This window comes from Sorex fumeus, unplaced genomic scaffold, assembly GCF_029834395.1.
Source record: "Sorex fumeus unplaced genomic scaffold, SorFum_2.1 ptg000044l, whole genome shotgun sequence".
NCBI classification, from domain to species: domain Eukaryota; kingdom Metazoa; phylum Chordata; class Mammalia; order Eulipotyphla; family Soricidae; genus Sorex; species Sorex fumeus.
In genome coordinates, this window is record NW_026606101.1 from 1,335,915 (window position 1) to 1,360,606 (window position 24,692).

The following is a 24,692-nucleotide window of genomic DNA, read 5'->3' on the forward strand; positions in this document are numbered from 1 at the left end:
CTGTAAAATTTTGCTAATGTGGGGTGGCAAAGGTAAGTCAAAGAGCTAGCTTGGACCCGTGTTTTGATGATCACATACCCTCCGAAGACCATCGGGTATGCCTCCGAACAAACGAACAAAAAAAGGCAAACAAAAAGTTTGGTACAAATTATCATTCCTCCAAGTTCCCCACTCACTGTGAAGCTCCGAACTGTTCACCACGCCGTGGTATGACTGCGAAGAAACTTTCACTGGCGGAGTTGGTGGGGAAGGAAGGAGTCTTGTTATAGCAATGTGATGACAGATCGCTAAAATCACACAGTGATCTATTATCAAAGGTTATGTTTAATGATCTATCTGCTGACAACGAGATCAGACCCCCGCCTTCAACTGTGTGGGAAGCAGAGACTGCAAAAAAAGACATCTGTTCTGCAAAAAGGATTTCTTCCTCAGACATGAAATCTAGGCATGTTCTCAGTCTACTTCCAAATTCCTCGCAAGACTGATGAGGACAGCTGAAAATAAATGCTTACCTTTACATATGCGGGCAGAGCATGATCGTCATTTGAAGTTTGCCTCGTGTCGTCAAGGATCACTTCCCTAAAAGCGTTTTCATCCTCGATAATAATTGAGAGATGGAAGAGTGGAAACCACGCCCACTCGCTACACAGTGAATAATTTGTGATCTGCCAATGCAGGTCAAAAAGACCTAGTTCTGTGGACGGATATTTGTATCAATATATACAGAATCTTGGTCTGGGCACCTGAATGCTTACACCCCGGCTTGTTGACCATTTTATTACTATCTGTACTTGGGGGAGGGGCCCAGAAATTTTATTTTCTCTCCCCACCTGGCAGGGACAAAGGAAAGACCCACCCACAACTTTCCTTTTCCATCAGTGAAAAGCAACTCTGAGCATGGAGGTAAAGTGGCAGACCAGCTTCCCCCAGATGCAACTTTTAGGAAGTTGACGAACTGGAATTCTTTGAAAATCGAGCAGCCCGGGGGGAGCCCAAAGTCCCAAAGTCGATGACCTGCCTTAGGAGCCTAAATCTTTGCTTTTGACTCAGTCAGGGGCTAAGAAGAAGCTACTTTTTTTTCAAACGGTTGGGGGGTGGAAGTGGAAAAAAAATATTACTTGAAGACACGTGAAAAGCATATGAAATCCAAACGTCACCCGCCACCGTCTTTCGTGGAAAACCAAAGGAGCTGACCGCCCCAGGCCGCCTTTGAGCAAGACCCAGCGTCTGAGTCTTCGGGACGCCAACCAGAGCCACCCCCCAACCCCCACTCCCCTCCCCACCCCTGCAGCCCGAAGTCTTATTTAGAAGTTTATTTCAAAAGTCCGTTGACCCCTGGTCCCCTCCAAAGGGACCAGGCCGACCCGGTGGCGCGAAAGTGCTGACGGAAAACTGCAGTCCGTGTGCCTCAGTTTCCCCGAACAGTTCCGCCGCCGGCGCGCGCCACACGCCCGGGAGCTGGGTGGGGGCCGCGGGGTCGGGGTGGACGGGGCGCTGGCGGCCGGCCCGGGGCCGAGGCTGGGTGCTCCCTCCGGGCTTTCCAGCCCCGCGGGCCCCGCTTCGGCGGGGGAATTCCGGGCGGGGTGCGGAGGGCGGGGCGCGCGGGGCTGGGCGGGGCGGCCGGCGCTATAAGAGGCGCCGCGCGCTGGCCGGGCCACCCTCGGCCACCGCGCGCCCCTCGCAGCCCGCACCATGCTCCGCGCCCGCCTGCTCGCGCTGCTGCCTCTGCTGCTCCTCGTGGGCTTCCCCGCCGCTGCCGGCGAGTCGGTAGGTGCTGGGAGATCGCTGGGGATCGGGGTGGGGGGGGGGTCCCCCAACCGCTGCCTCCTTTGTTCCCCGGCGCCTGGGATTGCCAAGGGAGGGGGGACAAGGGAGCAGGGACGCGGGTGGTGCCTGCTAGGAGTGTGGGGGGGGGGGGTGGACCGCGCCTCCCACCCTCCAACTCCGGGGGAAACTGGAAACTCCGGGGTCCCCGAGAAGGCGCGCGCGGCCGGCCGAGGGGGTCTCCCCGTGCGCCTCCAGCCTGTTGCGCTTCCCCTCTACCTCCGCACAAGCCCCGCCACGGTCCTCGGACCCCCGCCGCGGGGCTCAGGGGGGTGGTGGGGGGAGGCTGGGACGTGGTTGAAAACGGTGCCCCCTCTTCTCCCCTCACCCTTCTCCCCTTCTTCCCTCGTGATCCTCGGCGTCAGGGGCCCCGAGGCGCGCGGCGCGCCCTCTGCGTGCGCTCGGGACAGGGGACCCGGCGACTTGGGGTTTGGGGGGTGGGCGTTGCGTGAAGCCGGCAGGGAAGCGGGGAAGGGCCCCGCGCGGGGTCTGGGTCACTGAGTTCTGACCCCGGTTCTGGCCGCTACGGGCCCCGCCTCTGGGGAGACTCGGCGGTGGTGGGGGGGGTGGGGGGGACCCCGCATGGGTACAAAGGTCTTGGAGGCGGGGCAGGGGCGGGAGGAGGGTCTCCGCGCGCCGTTGGGGCCCCTACCAAGTTGGGACGCGCGTCCTGAAAGGCGGGAGGGATGGCAGAGGGACTCAGCGCATCCCTGCGAAGTCCCTCCCGGCGACTTGCCAGAGGTTTCGCTCTGTCTTTTGGCCCTGGCGGACATCTGAGCACCCACCTGGAGTTGGGGAGAGGGGTCTGGGGGACAGAGAAGGCGTCACTGGGACGCCAGCCGCCTTAAGGTCTCGCTATGCATGGTCAGTTGACCGAGCTGGGGCCTCACGTGCCCAGGGCCCTTCATCTGACCTCCTTACCCCGGCCCCTCCAAGCGGCTGGCTGGCGTGGAACTGGCTTGATCTGGGAAGCTAGGGGCGCAGAATCACCCAGGGAGGGGTCCTCTGCCGCCCCCAGAGCCCCGGCTTGGGGTTCCCCCTTCATTAAGCTGTGGATCTGGGCTGCGGGAGTGAGTCCTTGCTGTTTCATCCCGAGTGTCAGCTCCTGGAGGAGATTCCTGTGTGTCTGAGCTTCCCCTAGCAGGCTGGGAGTGAGGAATGAAAGGGAATGAAAGCTCCCCAGTACAGCACAGCTAGGAGCTGGAGCACTTGTGAGCATTTTCCTGCAGCTCTTTCAGGAGCTCTCTCCCCAGTTCAGTTCCCACTGCATCCTGGCTCTTGACCCTTCCTAAACTGGGACCTGAGAGGTTAACTAATTTGCCTCAGGCCACACAGCTTAGAAGGGGCTGAGTCAGACTCAAAATTCCGGTGCCTGGGACTCCAGGCTCTGGCACTTATCTTAACCTGCAGTCTGATGATGCAGTTCTCCTGTGCTCCGTCTTTGCAGTTACACTTTGTTTTTGGGCCACCTCCAGCAGTATGCATGAGCTAGTCTTGGCTCTGCATTCAGAGATCACTCCTGGTGGTGCTTTGGGGACCCTATGGGGTGCCAGGGATCAAACCCAGGCCTGCCGCATGCCAGGCAAGCGCCCTACTCAGTTGTACTGTCACTCCAGCCCTATGTGGTTTGTCTTTGGATAACTCACGAGTAGTCTGGGGCGGAGGTTGGGAGAAGGCAGAGAAATTTAATAGAGGTTATGGCTCTTGACTTGCATGTAGCTGACCCGGTTTTGATCTCTGGAACAGCATGTTTTCTCTGAGCACCACAAGCTGTAGCCTTAACACCACGGGCCAATACACAGAAGCAACAACAACTGGAAAAAAAAAAAAAACAAAAAACGAGAAGACTAGTTCAGAATCTGATGAGATTTGTGCCCTCCAGCCTCAAGGAATTCCGAGAAGGAAGGAAACCAAGGCCCAGAAGCGTAAAGCGATGGCTCTCCCAAACTCAAGGGCGGGCATCCCCAAAGGGGAGGGACTGAGTCAGGCCTCGAACCCAGACCTGCTGATGCAAAGGCGGCCCTCAGGATGTGTCAAAGGGATGCAACCAAAGGAGCGCCATGTTGGATGGGGTTGGCCCGGATGGTGTGGGATCGTAGTCTGGCTTCAGAGGGGGGCGTGGGCATTCGTGGCCAATACATGCCAGACTCAGCCCGCAGGTGCTTTGGGGTGAGAGGCAACAGCTGTATCTGGGGTTTCAGGGGCTGGCAGTGGTTTGGGATAGGGGTGTGGGAAGACTTGTCAGGTGGTGGCTGGACAACCAGAGAGAAATGGGCCCCTTGAACAGCTGCTTCCTGCCAGGCCAGCATCTTTCTCCTGCTTCAGTGCCTCCCTGCTGGCGACTGGCACAGCCTTTCTGCCTCTTGCTGGGACCCAGTTTTCCTTCTTAGCCTCCTGCACCCCCTTTATATGCAGGGCTGTGACGGCAGAAAAATCAGACTCAGCCAGGTTGGAGCAGTGAGCCATGCGGCCTCCCTTTTCTTGATCAGAGAGAGAACTCCATGCCTTGGAGTTCAGGTGGATTTATTTATTTACCCAGTGTGTCCCACTGACCAGTCTGCTCATGACACCCCTGTCTGGAGCCCGGCATTGGGGCGTCCCTTGAGCCCACTGGTGAGGGGAGCTGAGAGGTCACTGGGTCTGGTTCCCCAGGCTGAGGGCAGCTCGGTGGGGCTGGGAGGGCTCCTCCCCGCATTTGAAGTGTAAACCTGGCTCTCCTTGGGTGGCACCCCATCCTTTGGGTGCCACAGGCTTTGGGAAGGGAGCCCAGGTGAGGGGCCAACCTTCCTCTACAGGGTTTCGCGGAGCTTTCCATCCTAAACCAGTTCTTCCTGCCCAGCTGGAGAGCATTGCCCTGCCTTCCTGCCACTCCCTGCCTTGGCCAATTAAATAAGCCTTGTTTTAAGACCTGAACTCCCCTTCAGCCCCCCAACACATACACACACAAACACACACACACACACACACGCGCACACACACACGCACACACACATCACCACTAAGCCTCTTGGCAAAGTCGCTGCCCGGGGCATAGCCCACCGACTTGGCACCAGGCCCGGTCAATTCTGGGGGTGTGTTCCCCGCCACTGACTACTTCAGCTGAATGATGTTTTTGGTCTTCTGGAGATTTCTCTGCTTAATTGCACAGAAAGGGTAGGGGGAAACGGAAGCCCCGGGGGCGGGGGGGGGTGTCTAGCACCCTTGTGAGGCCTGGGAGAGCTCTTGGGAATTCTTCAAAGCCCAGAGCATACTTACTTGGGCTTCGTCCTGGAAGGCTCAGTGAGGCTGGGCCCCTCCTTAGCCCTCTGGGCTGACACCCTCCATCTGTAAAACTAACTGCGACCCTGAGATCCCTGTCCACCTCCCGTACTTGTTAATGATTAAGGGGCTGAGAAGACCATCGAGGCCTGTTCTCCCTCAAAGAAACGGATGGTAAGAAAGTGCCCCCACTCCAGCGAGCCCCCCCACATCCGCTTCCACCTGAAGATGCCCAGGGCAGGAAGCCTGTGTGGTTTGTTTTTCATGAAATAGCTGCTCCCTCATGAGTGCTCAAGGCGTGAGAGGTCAAGAAACCAGTGTGGGCCACGGGGCTCTGTCTGTGGGTGCAGGAGACCGTTCCCCGGGGAGTCAGATACGGTATGGTGAGTTTTCACAGAAAACTCACGTTTCCAAAGAAGGGAAGTGGTTTGCTGAGCACCGAGGCAGATCGGGTGGGAACTCAAGGGATTGGAGTTGAGGGTCCCCAGATGAGAGAGGACAGCCTCCCACCCCCCCTCCCCCCAGCCTCAGCTCTGTAGGCCCTTCCTGTCCCGAGAGACCTCCTAGAGCCCATGGGAGGCCAGGAGGCCTGGAGGGTGGGGGAGGGGGGCTTTAGGGCCTTCTCCAGAAGTTGGGGGTGGGACGGAGACATTCAGCTCCTGGAAACTGGGCTCTTCTGAGGACTGGCAGTGCCCAGCCAGCCACCCTGAGCAGTTGAGAGCAGGCCTTGGCCTCTGGCCCAGCTCGTTCTTTTCCCCCTCAGGAGGAGCTGACTCCCGCTGCCCTGGATGGGGGTTCTGTGATACCTCGTGGCTGCTTCAAATTGGGGGGCTGGAACCTGTGAGTCAGCCGAGCCCCCGGCAGCCTGCTGAGTCACCTCTCAACCTCCTGGCTAATCAGAGATCAGCGAGTCTGGGGGTGGGGTGGGGGGAGACAGAATGGGCCCTCAAGCCTCCGGGTGTCCAGGGCCTCGAGGGACAGCAGAACTCCTGGCCCAGGCCCCCAGGTCATCCCTGCGTCTGATGGGGCAGAGTTCTCAGAATTGGCCTTTAGACAGAGCACTTGGTACTGTTCTCGTGTTTTCTCTTGAAGCAGCCCTGAGAGAGCTGGGGTGTCCAGACTTGGCTTGAGCCCAGGACACCGGACTTTGCAGAGCTCCCTTCCTGACTTCTAGAGATAGGTTGGGGGGGGGGTGACCGCATGGGCTTGGTGGGGGAGGTGGATGGTGTCCCCCTCTTTCTCCAGGCTCCTCCTGCCCTCCCTTCTCCCGAGTCTGGGCTTCCGGTCCTTAAAGCAGACCAGAGCGGATGGTGGTTAGGCTTAGGGGATAAGCCAGCCCACCCAGTTCCCCTGGCCCTTGTCCTGCTGACCTTAGGGACACTTGCCTTCCGGCCCCCCCAGGCCTTCTTGCTGCCAGGTGGTCCTGTGTGGGGGAAGGGTTCTCCCTCTGGGCCCTAGGAACGCAGTGAGGTAGGAGGGGCGGAGCCGAGGGTGGAGCCCTGGAGCCCAAATCTCCTATTTTGTTTGTCTTAGAAGTGGGCTGTTGGCTAATTATCGGATGGGTTTATATTTAAACAAGAACCAGTTCCCAGCAGCCCCGCCCCTCCTACTACCACGTGGGATCTTTAGGAAGCCCCTTGGGATCACACACACACAACCTCCCCCCCACCAAACATACACACACACACACACACCCCAGAAGGGAGGGGGTAGCAGGTTACAAAGGCTGCACCACCAGCATTCCAGGCCCAATCTCTTTGCAGGGTACCAAGAGAGGGAGGAGAAAACCAGGCCCCACCACTTCCCCCCCATCCCGGGTATTAAACCCAGGACTCTGGCCTGTGCTTCCCAGCAAGCGTTGGAAGAAGACCCGTGTTAACCCTCGGGCTCCCGCTGAACCCTCAGAATCCCAGAAACCTGATGCCCAGGGCTGGTTTGTTATTAACTTGCTAGTGACCTTTGGGCGAGGGCCCCCTCTCACCAGGCCCCTCGTTCTGCCTCCTGACCGGGTAAACCCATCCTTGGTCCAGCGTGGCCGGGGACGCACAGTTAATCAGTCACTTGGCCCTCGGAGAGCTCCAGAGTCCTCTGTGAAACACCTGTGTCACTCGAGGGTCAGAATCCGTGTTTGGCAAACTTGTAAAAGTGCTGGCTGCAGCTGCGCCCATTATCAGCAGCTAGACGAGGGCCAAGTTGGCCGGTTGGCAGGTGCCTTCCTCCGGGGAGGGGCTAGCTGGGTGCCGGGTGCATGTTGGCCGTGCAGACCAATGGTGGCCGTTCTGGGGGTTGCAAATAGTTTTGCTTTTTCAGAGGGCTGCAGGGCTCCCGCAGAGATCACTGTGTATTTATCTCGATTATGATTATTTGTTATTTGGGGGTTGAACCTCGGGGCCCTAGGATGTGCCTGACATATGCATTGTCCCTGAGCTACGTGGGTGGGGGGGCGGTGTCTGTGATCCTCAGTTCTCCCCGAGTTTTGGTTCCTTCGGGTTGCATCTCCCTGCACGCCCTGGGACCCAGCTGCCCCAGTTTTCTCTGGCACGGAATGAAACTCCGGGTCAGGTGACACCTGGGTGATGGAAAGGGGAGGCAGGGGAGGCGAGTACATGTGGAAACAGTGACAGGGTTGGGGCAGCCTGCAAAGGGGGACCCACAGCTATCCCCAGCCCTGGGAGTGAGGGTGCTAGGACCCCCCCACCCCCACCCACCCACTTGACCCCAGGGAAGCCCAGCAGGAACAGGTCTGTGGGACAGAGTGACCCATTCGAGACTGGGTGGCCGTCAGAGAGGCTGGACGGGGCAAAAAGCCAGCACCCGACCTGATCGAATCCTCCCAGCCCAGCCACTGTGCTGGAGAACACGGGACATTTGTTTCTGTCCCCCCCCCCGCAGATCCAGCCGGGACTTCGGATCCGCTGCCTAGATTACAAGGCCGGCTTCAATGCACCTCTGTCTCAAGGGCCCTGCGGGAGCCAGCCAGCCCCCTCCCCGCGGTCTCTGCCCCGTAATCGGAGCAGACTCCAGCGCGCTCACCAAGCTGGAAACAGAGCGAGTCTTGTCTCCCAGAGATCTGTCCTTTACAGGTGGGGAAACTGAGGCCCAGAGAAGGACTCCCTCCCCCCCACCATCGCCACCTAGGGAGCCAGCAAAGGGGACTGCTGCACCATTTTTGCCCTCTCTGCGAGGGGGGGTGGTGTCCAGAAGCCTGAGGATCCCCTCCCCCCTCGGATCCTGGGACCTTGTGGTGGGAATGAGGCTCGGAGGGGTTGGTGAGTGTCTGGCCTGTTGGCAGTGCCAGGGCTGGCTTCTGTCTTTGGCGATTGTATTCGGAGTAACCTGACCTTGGAGTGGGCAGAGCCTGGGCAGATGTGACATTTGAACCCCCACTCCACCCCCATCCCCCACCCCCAGTCCTGCCTTAACCCTTCTGATGCTGGAGGAGAAGATACCTGGGATGGGGGGGCAGGGCAGTCAAAGTTCAATGGTCTCTACTCGGGGCTGTTTGCTCCTTTGGGATAAACACCATCGGCCTTGGCCTTTGTTCGCCTTCCTTGGAGACAGAGGCTCCTAGCTCTACCCGTCCCTGGGCCGCCTGTTCCCGAGCTCTTTGCCTGATGGAGGGAACTTCCCGTGTTCTGTTTGCTAAGTCCCATCCTGGACCTGCCTTCTTTCTAGTCATCAGCAGGACACTTCCCCCAGGCTCCAGGCACCTGCTGGGGGCCCCACAGAGTCCGCAGAGTCCTGCAGAGAGTCCTGCACAGCTTCGCTTCAGCCTCATCCCTCCTGCCGCTCTTCATCCTGGTTACAAAGAGGAAACGGGGTCGGGAAATCTCCGGATGGGAGATTTTCCCCTTCCCTGCCCTCCTGGCTGTGTGGTGCTGGGCAAGGCTACAACGGGCTTGGAGCTAACTCCCTCTGCTTTACACCTGACCTGCTCACAGAGCCGCGTCCTTTCTGCGCGAGCTCTTGGGCTTCGGGTTGGGGTCCCTCTGCAGCAGGAGGTGGGATGGGGGACAGTGACAGAATTGATGGCTCCTGCCCAGATCACTCTTGGTGGGCTCAGAAGTTGGAACCCAGGGGACTCCTCAAGGCCCCTCGCCATGAAATTTGGCCAGCTCGGTGGCTCTTCTGGTCTTGCCTTGTGAAAGAAGGGTCGGGTTTGCCCCCTCACCCCACCTTTCCCGGGAAGGAGCCAGGTGGGGGAAGGGCCGCTGCCAGGTTCACGGTTAGCCAAGCCCTGACCTAGAACCTTCTCCCAGGGGCCCTAGCCAAGTTTCTCTTCTTTTGTTTGAGCAATATCACTTTCACCTTTGTTTATTCCCCAGGGAGGGGGTGGGGAGGGGTGGGGAGGGGGTGTGCCTGAGAGCCAGGCCAGGTGAAAGGGAGGTGTTGGGGGCGTGCAGTGAGGAGTCCCTGGGGCTCAGGCATGGTCTGGAGAAAACTCTGGGTGGGAATTCTGGCCGGGTGACTTTCTAGCTGTGTGACTTGGGGCAAATGACTCAAGCGAATCGAGGTGCCCCCGATGGCACCGAGGAGCACCCTGCTAGGCGGGCGTGCCAACCGGGCAGGCGCACGTAGAGAAGCCAGCTTGGTGCCCGGCATGTAGCTCGGGCACACGCCACCCTAGCCTCGAGATTTTCCTGGGTGGCTGAAGCTATAGAACTTTGGGAGAAGCCGGTGACCTGTTTTGGCTTGGGGACCACACCCAGAGGTGCTTAGGGTTTACTCCTGGCTCTGTGCTCACTTTTGGCGGGCTCAGGGGATGTGCCTGAGATCAAACCCAGTGGCCTGCTTTAGGCAAGTCCTTTTCTTTAGTCTTACCCCTCTGCTCTGAGCATAGGGTTCATCTGAGGGACCCTGGCCCCCGTGGACTGGCTGAGACTCTTCTGGGCCAGGTGAAGGGGGGACTGTAAAAGCCAGACCACCCGGTAGACGTCAGAGCCTGAGGTCTATGGTTACACAATGCTTGCACTAGCGGCTTTGGTAGGGAGAGTCCCTGTTCTTCCTGTTTCTGGGTGCTAGACCTTCGCTTAGCAGGGGTGAGGCTAAGCCCCCAGATTCCAAACCCACCCGGAGCCCTCCTCGGCTAACTGAAGCCCCCACCCCCACCCCCTACGTCACCTCTGGTTCACTCAGCCAGTGATTTGCATGCTCAGCTCTGAGAAGGACAAAGATCGTGCCCAGGGCGGGTGCCGGAGCTCGGGCACACATGTGGGCACACGTTTCCCACGCAGGGCCGGGGTGAGCCGGGGAGAACAGACCACAGCCTTCGCCAGGAGCTGGGTGGGTCCCGCTTTTGGTCAGGGCTGGGCCTGGCTTCTAGGTGACCTGGATTTTCAAAGCCGTCAAGACTGAAAGAGCCTTGTGTGGAAGAGTCTGTGCGGGAGGGGGGACTGGGGGCCCCTAGGTCCCCCCCCCACTGCACAAAGGCTTGAATTTCCCACAGCCTCCCCCAGAGCTGGGTCTTGGCTGAAGGCCCCCTCCCACTTGGGGCTGGGTTAAGGGGGCTTTAGGAGCTGAGCTCTGCCCTCCTTCCTGACCCCCCTGCATGGCTCCCAGCCCCTCTGTCTCAGCACCAGGCTATTTGCAAACAGCTTTGGGAGAACCACCAGTTTTCAGAGTTCCAGAGAAATGGAGAGACGTACCAGGCTCTGAGGCTGCCCCTGGTCTCTGAAGAACTGGGGTGGGTAACAAAGAGGGGGGAGGGGTGGCTGAGGGACTGGAGATCCGTGAGTGGTAGCCTGGGTCCTGGTGAAGACCCATGTGGGGCCCCCGTGAAGGGCGAGGCCGTCACTCGGCCAATCAGTGCTAATCCCATGGGCTGTTTTGAAACACCCTTTAGCACTTTCACCCACTGAAAGAAAGTCACCCTGTCATGCATAAACAACATACCTGGCTCCCAGGGACAAGAAGGGTGGGGAGGGTCCCCGCCTGCAACTGCCCAGTAAGGGACCCCAACTCATATCTGGAGGGCTTGGAATTCCGATTTCCAGGGTCTGTCTGGTCTCCAGACCAGTCCAGCAAGAAGCCGAGGGTGCTCCCATCCCTCCGGGGCTGGGTCCCACCTCCCTTTCGCAGGGTCCCACCCCGAACCCTCACCCGGCCTGGGAGACAGCACGGATTTCTGCCCGGGGGACTGAAAGCTCAGGAGACCCACCAGGGCCTGAGTCAGTGTGGCCACTTGGCCTGTGTGACCTTGGGCAAGTCACTTGACCTTTTTCTTTTCTTTTTTTTTTTTCTTTTTGGGTCACACCCGACGATGCACAGGGGTCACTCCTGACTCTGCTGCACTCAGGAATGACTCCTGGTGGTGCTTGGGGGATATTGGGGGATACTGGGATACTGGAAATCGAACCCGGGCTAGCCACGTGCAAAGGCAAACACCCTCCCCGCTGTATTATCGCTCCAGTCCCATGATTTGACATTTTTCAGCCCCTGTTTCTGCCTTTGCCAAAAGAGGCCTTGCCAGGAGTTGGAGCAAAGACTTTGCATATGTGAGATCCAGGCCTCAAACCTTAGCAGGGGAGAAAAAAAATTTAAAAAGTTGCAAAAAGGACGCCTATCACACCAGGAGATAGCTCGATAGCTTGCAGGGATAGAGCACATGATTTCCATGTGGGAGCCTCCCGGTGTCAGCCCTGCCGGTCCCCCACCCCCCCAAATCAGTGCAAAGAGATAAAGCCTGACACCGCAGTCTGGCACAGAGGGCCCCGCAGGCAGCCCTCGGCTCTTTAAGTGCTTCCTAGGAAACTCTGGGCCGGTCTTGCTGTTTGAGATCTGTGCACCCTCGGGCCCCCACTGGGGAACAAGTGGCCGGCGATGGGGTGGGTAGGAGCCTGAGAGGAGGGACCCACCCTAGGTATTGTCGGTTTGCGCAACCACCAGCCTTCCTGCCCAGCTGCCAGAGCAAAGCCACAGGCACGGGCCGAGTGCGGGGGCTGGAATTCCAGCAGCTCCCGATTCCCCAGGCATGAAGTCATTCCTCACCGGGCCTTAACCCCTTCTGGCTCCCACCCCCACGGCCCCTGCCACTGCCGCCTTCTCCCCCATCCCGCTGCTGACCCTGATCCCTTCCAGGAACTTGCCCTCTGTCCTCTGGGGGTGGACTGGGCACGGCAGCCGGGTTCCACCAGCCTCTCCCCGGAAGTCAGAGGGAGTGGGAACGGGAAAAGCGGGCGTGGATGTTAGAGCCCACGGAGGAGGTGGGAGGGAGAGGATGGGGGATGGGTCACACTTCCTTCTCTGGCTCTCCCTCCCTCCACTGGACATGTCTGGGGTGAAGGTACAGCCTGGTCTCCCGGGGACCTGGCCCCTGTCCACTGTGACCTGTGCCATCCCTGCCCTGATCTGGGGCTCAGATTCTAAGAAACGGCCTCTTGAGCCCTGATGATTCTGAGCAGCGCCCCCAGGACACCTCCTGCCATCCAGGGTGTGGGGGGAGTGGAAGATGACTTGTCTTCCTGGAAACAGGCGAGTGACTGTCATCAAGGCCTGATACTTCTGGCATAGTAGGACCGTAAGATACTGAACTTCATCCAGCACTGCTGTTCTAGGTGCAGACAGACAGACAGACTGATGGGTTGTTGTGCAGATGCCACCTGCTCTTTAGAAGGGGCCTAGTTTTCCACTTGGATGAGTTCTGGGGAATGTAGAAGAGGAACCCGTGTACTCACAGCGAGACCATGAGGGTGCTCTCTGGCCTCCCTGGACCGTGAATACTTAAAAAAAAAAAAAACTCCGTAGGGGAGCTGGACCGATAGCATAGTGGGTAGGGCATTTGCTTTGCACCTGGCCGACCCAAGTTTGATTCCCAGCATCCCATATGGTCCCCCAAGCACTGCCAGGAGTGATTCCTGAGTGCAGAGTCAGGAGAAACCCCTGAGAATCGCTGGGTGTGACTCAAAAAGCAAAAAGCAAAAAAGCAAAAAAAGCAAAAAAAAAAAAACAAACCACCAATTCCATAGGGAGGCACCTGAAAGAGACTAGTTGACAGGGCTGGAACGCATGCGGGAGGCCTGGATTTACCCCCAGTACCTGATGGTGCCCCAGGCTCTGCTGGGAGTGACTCGCAAGCACTGAGCCAGGAGTCGCCTCTGAGCACTGCTGAATGTGTCCCAGAAACCCAAACAACAACAACAAAAGAATCAGCTGTGAACTGGCCAGGGTACCTCACTGGTGTCGGCAGCGGGAACCATCTGCAGAGAGGTTCCAAGGGAGAACACAGCGCCTTGCTTCTGGACTCTTGAGTCACTGGCCCGGGGCTGTCCTGAGGTGTGGGCGCGCCAGGCCTGCCTGACCCAGCCCAGTCTGACTCAGCTGGGAAAGGTGTCCCGGCTGGGCTAGCCCAGAGCCCAGGCCGCGCCCCGCCAGCCAGGGTGAATCAGCTACTTGCGCCCACAGTCTCAAAGATAGGCCCCACTCTGTCCTGCCACTGGGGACACCACAGGACAATGACTTTGTGTCTTTCATGCCCAGCATCCCCGGTGGGAAGCGGAATTAGAGGCTTGTCTCATTACCGAGAACTGGCCTTAGTCATGGGCCCTTCGAATCACTGATGTTCAGGTTATTATCACCTTGGTTTTCATTTTTGATTTTTTTTTTGTATTTGGGGCTATAATCTGCTCTGTGTGCAGGGGTCCCTCCTAGCAGTGTTCGGAGAACCAGGTGATGCTGGGGACTAAACCCCGTCCTCCAGCATGCCAAGTCAGCCCTCTGCCCACTGAACCAACCATCTCTCTGGCTTCTCACCTTTATTGCTTTAACTTTATTTTTCATTTTTGATCTGGGGGAGGTACACATGATAGCCAGCAGTGCTCAGGGCCTGTTCTAGCTGTGTTCAGAAGGAACCCCAGATGGTGTTCAGGAATTTGAACCAGGGTCACAGTTGACCTGGCCACATGCCAGGCAAGTGTTTCACTTCCAGTATTTTCTCTCCAGCCCACACCTTTATTGTTAATTAGCCCAGAAGGGGATGGAGACCGATCTCGGGAGGATGGGGAAGCCAGAACTTCAGCCCTGGTGCCATCTCTTCTAGCACCTTCCTGCGCACTCCCTTTACTCTTTTTTTTTTTTTTTTATTATTTTATTGAATCACCATGAGATAGTTACAAGCTTTTATGTTTGGGTTACAATCACACAATGATCATACACCCATCCCACCACCAGTGCACATTCCCCACCACTAATATACCCGGTATATCCCCCCCTTTCTCACCCTCCCCCTGCCTCCATGGCAGACATTATTCCCCATAATCTCTCTCTACTTTGGGATACTTATGGTTTGCAATACAGACACTGAGAGGTTATCATGTTTGGTCCTTTATCTACTTTCTGCACACATCTCCCATCCCGACCAATTCCTCCAGCCATCATTTTCTTAGTGATTCCTTCTCTGTGCATTCTCTTTACTCTTTGGGGACTCTGGGATACAGTTGATGGATGTGTGTCCATTTCTCATCCTAGATCCGAGAGACCGAAGTCATCAATCCGAAAGATCTAGAAGAACAATACTATTCTGGAGATCTCCCGGATGATGAGGACGTGGGGCTGCCCGGGCAGGGATCGGACGACTTTGAACTGTCTGGCTCTGGAGATCTGGGTACGGAATGTGGCCTCTCCGAGGAGGGCGATCTTGGCTGGAGTCTTGGGTTTTTGTGGGGATTTTCCTCCTCCAGGGAAGGCAAAGTAACCAGATCCCTTTCATCCCTGGTTGTTTGTTTCTTGCATTTGTTTGTAGCTCTGCTTTTCCTAGCACCAGCCTGAACCTGCCCACCTTTGGCGCAGGGCCCCCGGGGGTGGGGAGGAATGACGGAAGCACCAGCCTGGGGCCCTGCGTGGGCAGAGGTGTGGGTGGAAGAGCAAGAACCAACCCCTGTTTCCCAGGGGTGGGAGTAGGTGAAGGGGCCTTCTGGGGTACTCCTGCACCTGGCTGGACCAATAGGACTGAGCCCCAGGAAGTATCCCTCCTGCGTGCAGGATTGGAGGAGCCATTTTTTAAAAAAGTTTTACTTTTTAATTTTTATTAGTGAAACACCATGAGGTACAGTTGTATAGACTTACAAACTTTTGTGCTTGAGGTTCAATTATACAATGATCGAGTACCCATCCCTCCACCAGTGCCCATTCTCCACCACCACTAATTCTAGTATCCCTCACACCCCCCAATCCCCCAATCCCACCCTGCCTTTGTGGCAGGGCACTCCCTTTTGTTCTCTCTCTCCTTTTGGGTGCTGTGGTTTGCAAAAGAGACACTGAGTGGCAATCATGTTCGGTCTATAGTCTACTTTCAGCATGTATCTCCCATCCTGGGCGGATCCTCCCAACACTCTTTATTTGGTGCTCCCTTATCTATCTGAGCTGCCTTTTCCCCTAGCGTCTGCGACTGGCCTTGGAGGAGCCATTTGAATTGGAGCCTGGGAGTCATCTATCCTATCTGAGTTCTTTTTTTTTTTCATTTTCATTTTATTTATTTTTTATATTTTGGGTCATACCCAGCAATGCTCAGGGGTTACTCCTGGCTCATGCACTCAGGAATTACTCCTGGCAGTGCTCGGGGGACCATATGGGATGCTGGGAATCAAACCCAGGTTGGCTACGTGCAAGGCTATTGCTCCAGCCCCTGACCCATCCAAGTTCTGACAGCTGCCTTTGGAGCTCCAAGCCTTGGTTTCCTTGTCTGTATGATGGGGTGCAGCTGCTGTGGTGTTTGGGGGTGGGGCTGAATTGCCTCGGTGGACACCTCGAGATCTCAGCCCATCCTTGCCCCATTCTAATGGAATGTTATAATCTGACGTCTGGTCTCAAAAAGAATCCTTTGGAAGACTCCTAACTGCAGATCCTGATGGGGGCTGGGGCTGAGTGATATTCTGCTTTGTCCTGGGTACTGCCCATCATCCCTGGGACCACACCCCTTTCCGAGCGAGGGTTTTGCAGCTAGAAGCTTCACATTGCTCAGAAGAACCAGGAGGCAGGGGCTAGGAGGTCCCTTCAGAGAGGATGTAATGGAGGCTGTTCTGGGCACTTGTGCCCAAGGAACATTTGCAGGCTAGCTGTGAACTGGCATTCACTCCGGGCTTGGCTAAAGAGGGCCTGGGACTACGCCTCGATCTCGCTCTCACTCACTCAGCCTTTCTGATCTCACAGATGACTCAGAGGACCCCCATTACATCCCGGAAATACTCCACCCGTTGGTGAGTAGCCCTGAGCTATGGCCTCTCTCCTCAGCCCCTGCCACAGAGGATGTATCTCCTCCACTTGTAGATCCACGCAGGGCTCAGTCTGGCCTGAGCCTCCGTGCTCTGCATGGAGGGGCATTTCCCATCACAATTACCGAATGATACACAGTTGCAGAGAATACTTCTTTGGTTTCATTTTGTTTCTATGTGGGGGGGTGGGGGGGGTGGCGACACCTAGCAGTGCTCGAGGTGTACTCCGGGCTCTGTGTTCAGGGATCACTCCTGTCAGGGAGCCGGGGACAGAACCTCATGCAAGGCTAGTGCCCTGCCCGCTGCTCTATCTCTCTAGAGATAATCCAAGAAAGAGACTGTGTTTTTCTTGTCAAATGATCGTCTTTCCCCACATGGGGAAATGCTTCCTCTTCTATTTTTTGGTTTTGTTGGTTTCTCAGGCTCTCCCTGGGGTGGGACCACACTGGAACGCAGATTCCTTTCACTTTGATAGCCACCTGTACTATGTCACCATTCATCCAATAGGCCGTATTGATGGAGACTCTCCTTCTGAGCGTTTGCTTCAGAGCCGTGTTTCCTTCTTTCTTTTTTGGGGGGGGGAGGGGGGGTCACACCCAGCAATGCAGAGGGGTTACTCCTGGCTCTGCACTCAGGAGTTACTCCTGGCAGTGCTCAGAGGATCATATGGGATGCTGGGAATCGAACCTGGGTCGGTAGCGTGCAAGGCAAACACCCTACCTGCTATGCTATCTCTCCAGCCCTCAGAGCTGTGTTTCTTAACCCTTCCCACTCTACTCACCTGAGAAGCACAGTTGGGTCAAGCGATGCAGATCCACCCCATTTCTCTCTTTCTCTTTTTCTTTTTGGGTCACACCCGGCAATGCACAGGTACTACTCCTGGCTCATGTACTCAGGAATTACTCCTGGCGGTCCTCGGGGGACCATATAGGGTGCTGGGAATCAACCCTGGTTGTCCGCGTGCAAGACAAACTCCCTACCCGCTGTGCTATCGCTCCAGCCCAACACCCTGTTGATTTGGAATGAGTTTTGGGTCATTAGTCTTAGGTCACTCCAAAACCTTTTAACCCTTGCTAATTCTTTTGTGACCTCCCCCCAATCACCCCCCCCCCCATGGGTTATAACCCAGCAGTTTAGGAAACTACTTGACTCTGGGGTTAGAGTGATAGTTACAGCAGGTAGGATGCTTGCCTCGCACACCCAGGTTTGATCCCCGGTCCCCTAGTAAGCGCCCCCACCCCAAGCCCACCAGGAGTGACCCCTGAGCATAGAACAAGAGACCAAGAGACTGAGGTTGTCATTAGTACTTGAGCACTGTCGGGTATGGCCCCCAAAATTAAAAATTAGAAACTCGGCTGGTAAGGGCCCATCCGCTTTCCTGGATCCTGGCCATGGACCTCCTTCCCGTTGGGGACAGAATTGCTGGGGCGGGCGGACTTGACGGGCTGGTTGTGGAGCGGCTGTGGGTGGCTGTGCGGGCCCTCGGGGCCCAGCTTGGAGGATGTCCCTTCCCCGCTGAGACCTGGCTCTTCTCTTTCACGCCCACCCAGGTGCCACTAGATAACCACATTCCTGAGAGGACGGACCCCGGGAACCGGGCTCCCACTGAGCACGATCTGCTGGAGGAGAACGAGGTCATCCCCAAGAGGATGGCGCCCTTCGACAATGACGACGATGTGTCCAACAGGGTGTCCATGTCCAGCACAGTCCAGGGCAGCAGCATCTTTGAAAGGACAGAGGTCCTGGCAGGTAGGATGCGATCTGGAGCCGGGCAGGGCTGGGGAGGGACTCACTGCGGACAGGAGCGGCCTAGACTGTTTCCCCAAAGCAAGTGGGGGTGTGGGGGCAGGAGTAGCCTCTGGGGCCTCGGGGGGCCTAAAGAAAGGTGGGTTTTTGGGGGTCGGGAAGCTTGGTGGTTTGGTTTTTTTTTCTTTTCCTGAAAAGGGGGGCAGTAGGCCAAAGAAGTTTTGGGGTTGTTGGGGAGCCCGGTAAGTGTCTTTGGGGCTCTTGGGCAGTGAAGGGCTAGCCCTCCTCCAAGCAAGGCGTATGTGTGTGTATATGAGTGAGCAAGTGTGTGTATGAGTGTGAGTGTGTATGAGTATGTGTATGTTGAATGTATGTGTGTATGTGTGTGTGTGTGTACGTGTGAATTGTGTGTATGTATGTGTGAGTGGTGTGCATGAATGTGTGAGTGTGTGTATGAATGTGTATATATGAGTGAGTATGAATGTGTGTGTATGGTGTATGTATGAATGTGTGAGTGTATATGAGTCAGAGTGTTTGTGTGTATGAGTGAAGGGCTATGAATATGTGTGTGAGTCAGTGTGTGTGTATGTGTGTTGAATGAGTGTGCGTATGTGAGTCTGTATATATGAATGTGTGTGTCTTATGAGTCAGTGTGTATGAGTGTGTATGAGTGTGTGTATGTTATGAATGTGTGAGTGTGTGTACGTGACTGAATGTGTATGTATGAATGAGTGTGTGTGAATGTGTGAGTATGTATATGTGAGTGTGTGTGTATAAATGAGTGTGTATAAGTCAGTGTGTATGTATGAATGTGTATAAGGTTTGTGTGTGTGTATGAATGTGTATGTGAGTGTGTATGTATGAATGCATGAGTGTGTGCATGTGAGAGTGTGTATGAGTGAGTGTGTTTGTATGCATGAGTGAGGGAGGGTGTGTGTGTGGGGGGTGTGCGTGTGCCAGGGTCAGGGCGGGAACTTGCACATGGCAGTCCCTCTCTTCTGCTTTTCCTGTTTTGGGGGCCACATCTGGTGCTGGGGTGTGGGTGGGCCGCTCCCAGGCTCTAGGGGGACTTCACAGGGCTAGGAATGGAACTAGGCCTCCTGCACAGCTCCAGCCCCCCCCCTTTTTTTTTTTTTTTTTTTTTGCTTTTTGGGTCACACCTGGAGATGCACAAGGGTTACTCCTGGTTCTGCACTCAGGAGTTACTCCTAGCGGTACTCAGGGGACCATATGGAATGCTGGGAATCGAACTCGGGTCGGCCGCGTGCAAGGCAAATGCCCTACCTGCTCTGCTATCTCTCCAGCCCCAATGGCTCCAGCCCTTTGATCCTTATTCTCAAAGCCCATTTCCATCCCGTTTTGGCCCCAGGAGTTATTATTTTTTGAGAGTTTTGCCAAACCCAAAAGCTCTTGGGGGTTGGCAGCTTCCCTTGCCCTGACTCCCATACCCGCATGACCGTGGCTGAGAAGTTACCAGTGTTAGCTGAGCCTCAGTTTCCTCCTGTCCATGGATGCGGTGCTGCCACCACACGCCATGGTGGCTGTGACCGGGCAGGGCTGTTCTGGCTGCTCCTGTCATCTCCCCTGGGCTCTCCATGACAGCCACGCAGGGAACCGCCCTGTGGCCAAAGGGGAACTGAGCTGTGAGGCAGAGGCTGAGAACCATGTAGTGTGAGATGGCAGCTGTCGTGGGATAGACCTATCCCTGTGGGGGCTTCCTGGTGGCTCTGTCAAGCCAAACCCTACCGCTGGGGTGATGCCTGTCCCATGCCCTGGCAGCTGTGGGCTATGGGTGAGGTCCAGCGAGGGGCCTTTTTGGATTGAGTCCCCGCTGGATGGGAATTTCAGGCTGTGGCTAGTCCAGGACCTCTGTCCAGCAGCCTGATCGGTGGACCCTGGGCATAGCCAGGGTCAGTCCTGTCTGCAGGATGTAGCTGGGTCAGCAGCTCCTATAAGTGCAAGGAGAAAGTTCAGGTGTCCCCCTCCCTGCACCCATGCAAAGGACTGGCCTCACCCTGCACTAAACTCCAGTGACTTGGGGTCCTCTTAGCCCAGACCCAGGGCTTCCTGTCTCCTCAGTCAGGGAACTTGGTGTTTCTTCTTTTGGTTTCCAGGTGATGTTGGATTTAGAGGGCCCTCGATAGCACAGTGGGTAGGGCGTTTGCCTTGCACTCAGCTGACCCAGGTTCGATTCCTTTGTCCCTCTCGGAGAGCCACACAGGCTACCGAGAGTTTCCCGCCCACATGGCAGAGCCTGGCAAGCTCCCCGTGGCATATTCAGTATGCCAAAAACAGTAACAAGTCTTACAATGGAAACTTTACTGGTGCCCGCTTGAGCAAATAGATGAACAATGGGAGGACAGTGCTACAGTACACTAGAGAACTCTGAGTCTTTATTTTTTGAATTTTTTTTAACGTAGGAGTACTTTCATTTATTCAGCCATTGATTCGGACCCCTGAGTCTTTAGGCTTAGCCCTCCCACCACCTTTCTCCAACCACAAGAGTTTCACATTCGGCTTTTACCCATGAAAGGCTCCACTGCTCTCCAAGAAAAGCTGAAGGCTTCCGGTGCCAGCAGCTGTCTCTGGGGCAGTGTCTGCCCCAGACCGCCCTGTGTAGGGGCGTTTATAAAGCACTCTTTTGCCAGGCCCGACTCGGGTGCCACGAATGCAGACTGCAACGACAAAGGCTTCCATTAATGAGTGTTGAGCACCCGCTCTCAGCGGGTCTAAGGGGATGCATTTATTTAGTCCTCAGGCCGAGCAGAGCAGAACGATGCTGTTCTTTTCATTCTGCAAGGAGAGAGAGAGAGAGAAAGGAACTTGCTAAGTATCATACAACCTTTCAGTGTGTCTCGAGAGAGGGCTAGAGAGAGCAGGACTTGGCCGCTGAGCTCTATATAGTGTTGTGCCCGAGTTTCAGATCCCCAATTGTGAAGAGACCAAGTCCACACATGATAATGCCAAAGCCAAGGAACTTTATTCCTAGTCCGAGCCAGCGCTAGCTCGAGCGAGGGTCCAAGTCTCATCCAATGCAGTGGAGTCTTGACAAGGACCTTGACTCCAAACCACAAGCGGTTTATATAGGGTTCAGAGTTAAGAAGCAATCTATTTTTAGCATGGCCCTATTAGGCAGTGGTTAGTAACAGTTTCTAAGGAGGGTGCAGTGACCCTTCATGACCGGCCAGAACACAACTGCCCAATTCCTTATCTTGGCAAATTACTCAACTGGGAGTCTACCAGAAACTGCACAAGTCCTGCTCTGAGAAAACAGAAACTGAGACCTAGTTGAGACTTAATGTTAGCTGCAGTCTCTCATAGCTGCTGAGAAGTCTGCTTTGGGGCCTCACAATCCCCCCTTTTCTTTTTTTTTTAAAAATTTTTTTCTTTTTTTTTTCTTTTAACTATAAGAATAATCATACTTTGCATGTTAAGTTCTATGGACTGTGGATTCCTGGCCAACGCAGTGTATTGCTGCCTTAAAACCAGAGGCTGTAAGTCTACAACTGTACCTCATGGTGTCTCACTAATAAAAATTAAAAAGGAAAAAAAAAACAGAGGCTGGGGGCTGGAGTGATAGCACAGCAGGTAGGGCGTTTGTCTTGCACGCAGCCAATCTGGGTTTGATTCCCAGCATCCCTTATGGTCCCCTGAGAACCACCAGGAGTGATTCCTGAGTGCAGAGCCAGGAGTAGCCCCTGTGCAATACAAACTGGGTGTGACCCAAAAGGACAAAAAAAAAAGGAAACAAAAAAAAAAACCCCAGAGGCTGTACTGTATTTAGTAGGAGCAGAACATGTGAGCTGATCTGTCACATGGTCTGTGCCCTCAGGCGCGGCTCTGTTTAGCAGTGCAACCTGTACTCACTTAGGATGCATGCACCTGTTTCGAGGTGCAGGTATGGGGGCCAGAGAGATGGCTCAGGGGTTAGAGACCGTGCATGGGCAGGGACCTGAGTTGGATCTCCAGGACCATGTGGCCCTCTGCGCACTACCCAGCACGGCCCTGCTGGTTATGTGTTAGATGGCGTGGCTCAGCCACTTCCTCTCGAAAGCTGCAGAAAACCAGCTGGGGGGCTTCACTGGACTCAAAGCTGAGGCCAGGGAGAAGGTGATTCCTAGCACCACTGAGCCCGCATAGCATCACGCTGCCAGGCCCTTTGGTCAAGGGTCTGCAGGAGCGACCCTGGGACCTGTGAGCTCTGGGAAGTGTGTCACGGGAGATGCTCCAAATCCCCACGCATTTGGCATGGCGGAGCTTGGCTGGGGTTTGTGGAGCCTGGCTTTGGCAGCACGCAAAGGCAGGTGGACACGTTGGCTTTGCCTTTGCAGTCCTGTGACCGCCAGGCCCCTTCCTCGTGAACGGGGGGCGTGAGTGTGACCGCGGGAGTGCCCGAGGCTCCCGCAGCCGCCCTCACGCCCGGCCCTTCCCCCCTGCAGCTCTCATTGTGGGTGGCGTCGTGGGCACGCTCTTTGCCGTGTTCCTGGTGCTGCTGCTGGTCTACCGCATGAAGAAGAAGGACGAGGGCAGCTACGACCTGGGCAAGAAGCCCATCTACAAAAAAGCACCCACCCATGAGTTCTACGCCTGAAGCTCCCAGGACCAGCAGCTCGGACTTCCGGGGGGGAGGGAAGTAGAGGATTTTGCAGGGTGGAATGAGGGGTGGGAGAGGGCATCCCAGGACTGACCTGTGGGCACCTCCAGCCCCGGCCCGGTGCCTCGGTCAGAAGAGAGAACTTCTGTCTTGCCTGCCTCTGTCTTCCTTCTCTGGGCCTCGATTTTCCTGGCAGAAAAATGGGGGGGAACCTGGGCCTCGCTGGAGCCTGGGGAGGGAGCATTTCTTAACCTTCTAGCTGAGATGGCAGCTCAGTGGGAGCCAGCCTCACCCAGGACCCCCTGGGCTGTTGTGTGCCTACTGCTGGAGGGAGGGGGGCCCCACCCACCCCCCATCCCCTGACCTTTCTCAGACCCTCTAGAAACAGGCGGGAAAGGAAGTGATCGTCTGTGATCGCACAGGTGCCTGCAAACATGGAGAGTCTCTGAGGCCTTCTGGGTCCTTCTGGACCCTTCCAGATCAGACTTTTTTCTGGTAGGGAGAGGGCAGGCAGGAAGGCAGGGGCAGGGGGAGGGGCTGCAAGTTCGTGCTAGAATGGATTCGTGGCCTCTTTGTAAATCTCTTTTTAACGGGGTATTTTTTGTAATGGAATCATTCCTTCAGGGTGAGAGCACGTGCCCGCCCCGTCTCTTGCCCCTTTCTGTGGAGCTTGCTCTGTTTGTATTTAATGGTGTTTTCTGGTTTTGTTTCTTGAGAAATGAGAAGAGAGCCGGAGAGATGATTTTTATTAATTTTTTTAAAAAACTATTTATAGCTTCAGACAGGGTTGCTCATTCCCTCTTTTTGCTTTGAATTTTCTCCCCCCCCCTTTTTTTTGGTTTGTTTGTTTTTTACACTTCACACCCTCCTGCCCTTGACCTTGGCCCTTCCAGAAGCTGCTTCCTCTGAAAAATAGCTTTGGCTGAAACCTAGTTTTCTAGCAGATTCTCCAAATGTCATGTAGAGGATGGTGAGCTAGTGGGATATCCATGTCTCTTTTAATATATTATTATTCTTCCTTGGTTCTAGGCAAATAGATCAATATATATATATATTTTTTTTTTTTCCTTCGAGAAATAGTGTGGTATATCCCCAGCTGGAAGGTGGCTGGAGTGTTGAGCGAGTGAAATTTTGCATGGTTGAGTGGACGCCGACCTTTTTTGTCTTGCCCTGTTCCTGGTGTCTGGTCCCCACTGGCTCTGAGCGCCTGGGGAAGTCCCATCTTCCTTCTCCCTGGCCTTGCTTTGAGCCCAGTGAAGCCCTCCCACTGGCTTTCTCCAGGTTTCGGGAGGAAGTGGCTGAGCCATGCCATCCAACACATAACCACTAGGCTCGTGACTCTCCAAACCGATTAAAAGGGCATCCCTTAAAGCAATGCATTTCTCTGTTCACTAACCCCTGCCTGCCTAGTGATGACCTCGAGGGCCAGTGACCTTTGCCATCCCGTGGCCTGCACTGTTTGGAACAAAACTGGTTAGTCAAGTCCCACCTCCAGCCTGGTGACCTTTGTCTTCCAGGGCAAAGGTGGAGGGTGTGTGCAGGGTGAGAGTGGGGGACACGGGGCGGGGGGTGGGGTGGCCCATCAGGTCCCAGCACTGAGCCTGTTATCTCTCACCTCCCTCTCCAGAGGGGAGAGGCCTGACATGCCTTCTTCCCCGCTGGCTGGTGGGGTGGGGGTGCGGGATCACCCTTCACCACCTCGCCCTGGGGGCCCAGCAGGCTGGGTCCTGTGCCTGCGTCCTTAACTCCGGCTGTGTCGGCAGTGAAAGCTTTTTCTGTAGTAGCCACCTCACGCTCTTGTCTGTTACTGATTTTTGATAAAAAGATAATAAACCGGTACTTTCTAGATCACTGCCTCTGTTATGTTCTTCCTTTTTTTTTTCTTCTCTTTTGGGGAAACCCGGGTGCTGGGAATCAGACCCTGACTTCCCACACGCTTTGTCTGGACTGCAGTCCTCTGAGTCCTCTGGCCCTGCCTCAGTCGCTTTCAACTTTAGAAGAAAACATAGTGTGGCTGGAGCGATAGCACAGCGGGGAGGGTGTTTGCCTTGCTCGCGGCTGACCTG

General features: G+C 55.7%; 1 protein-coding gene across 1 annotated transcript; it reads left to right on the top strand.

Annotated features, from left to right (window-relative positions):
- Positions 1 to 1,636: 1,636 nt before the first annotated feature.
- On the top strand, positions 1,637 to 24,481 carry SDC4 (syndecan 4). The gene is made up of 5 exons (XM_056121430.1): positions 1,637 to 1,767; positions 14,545 to 14,680; positions 16,225 to 16,271; positions 17,837 to 18,035; positions 22,472 to 24,481. Exons 1-5 carry the CDS (start codon positions 1,693 to 1,695, stop codon positions 22,621 to 22,623), a joined length of 609 nt encoding a protein of 202 aa, XP_055977405.1. The 5' UTR covers positions 1,637 to 1,692; the 3' UTR covers positions 22,624 to 24,481.
- Positions 24,482 to 24,692: the final 211 nt, after the last annotated feature.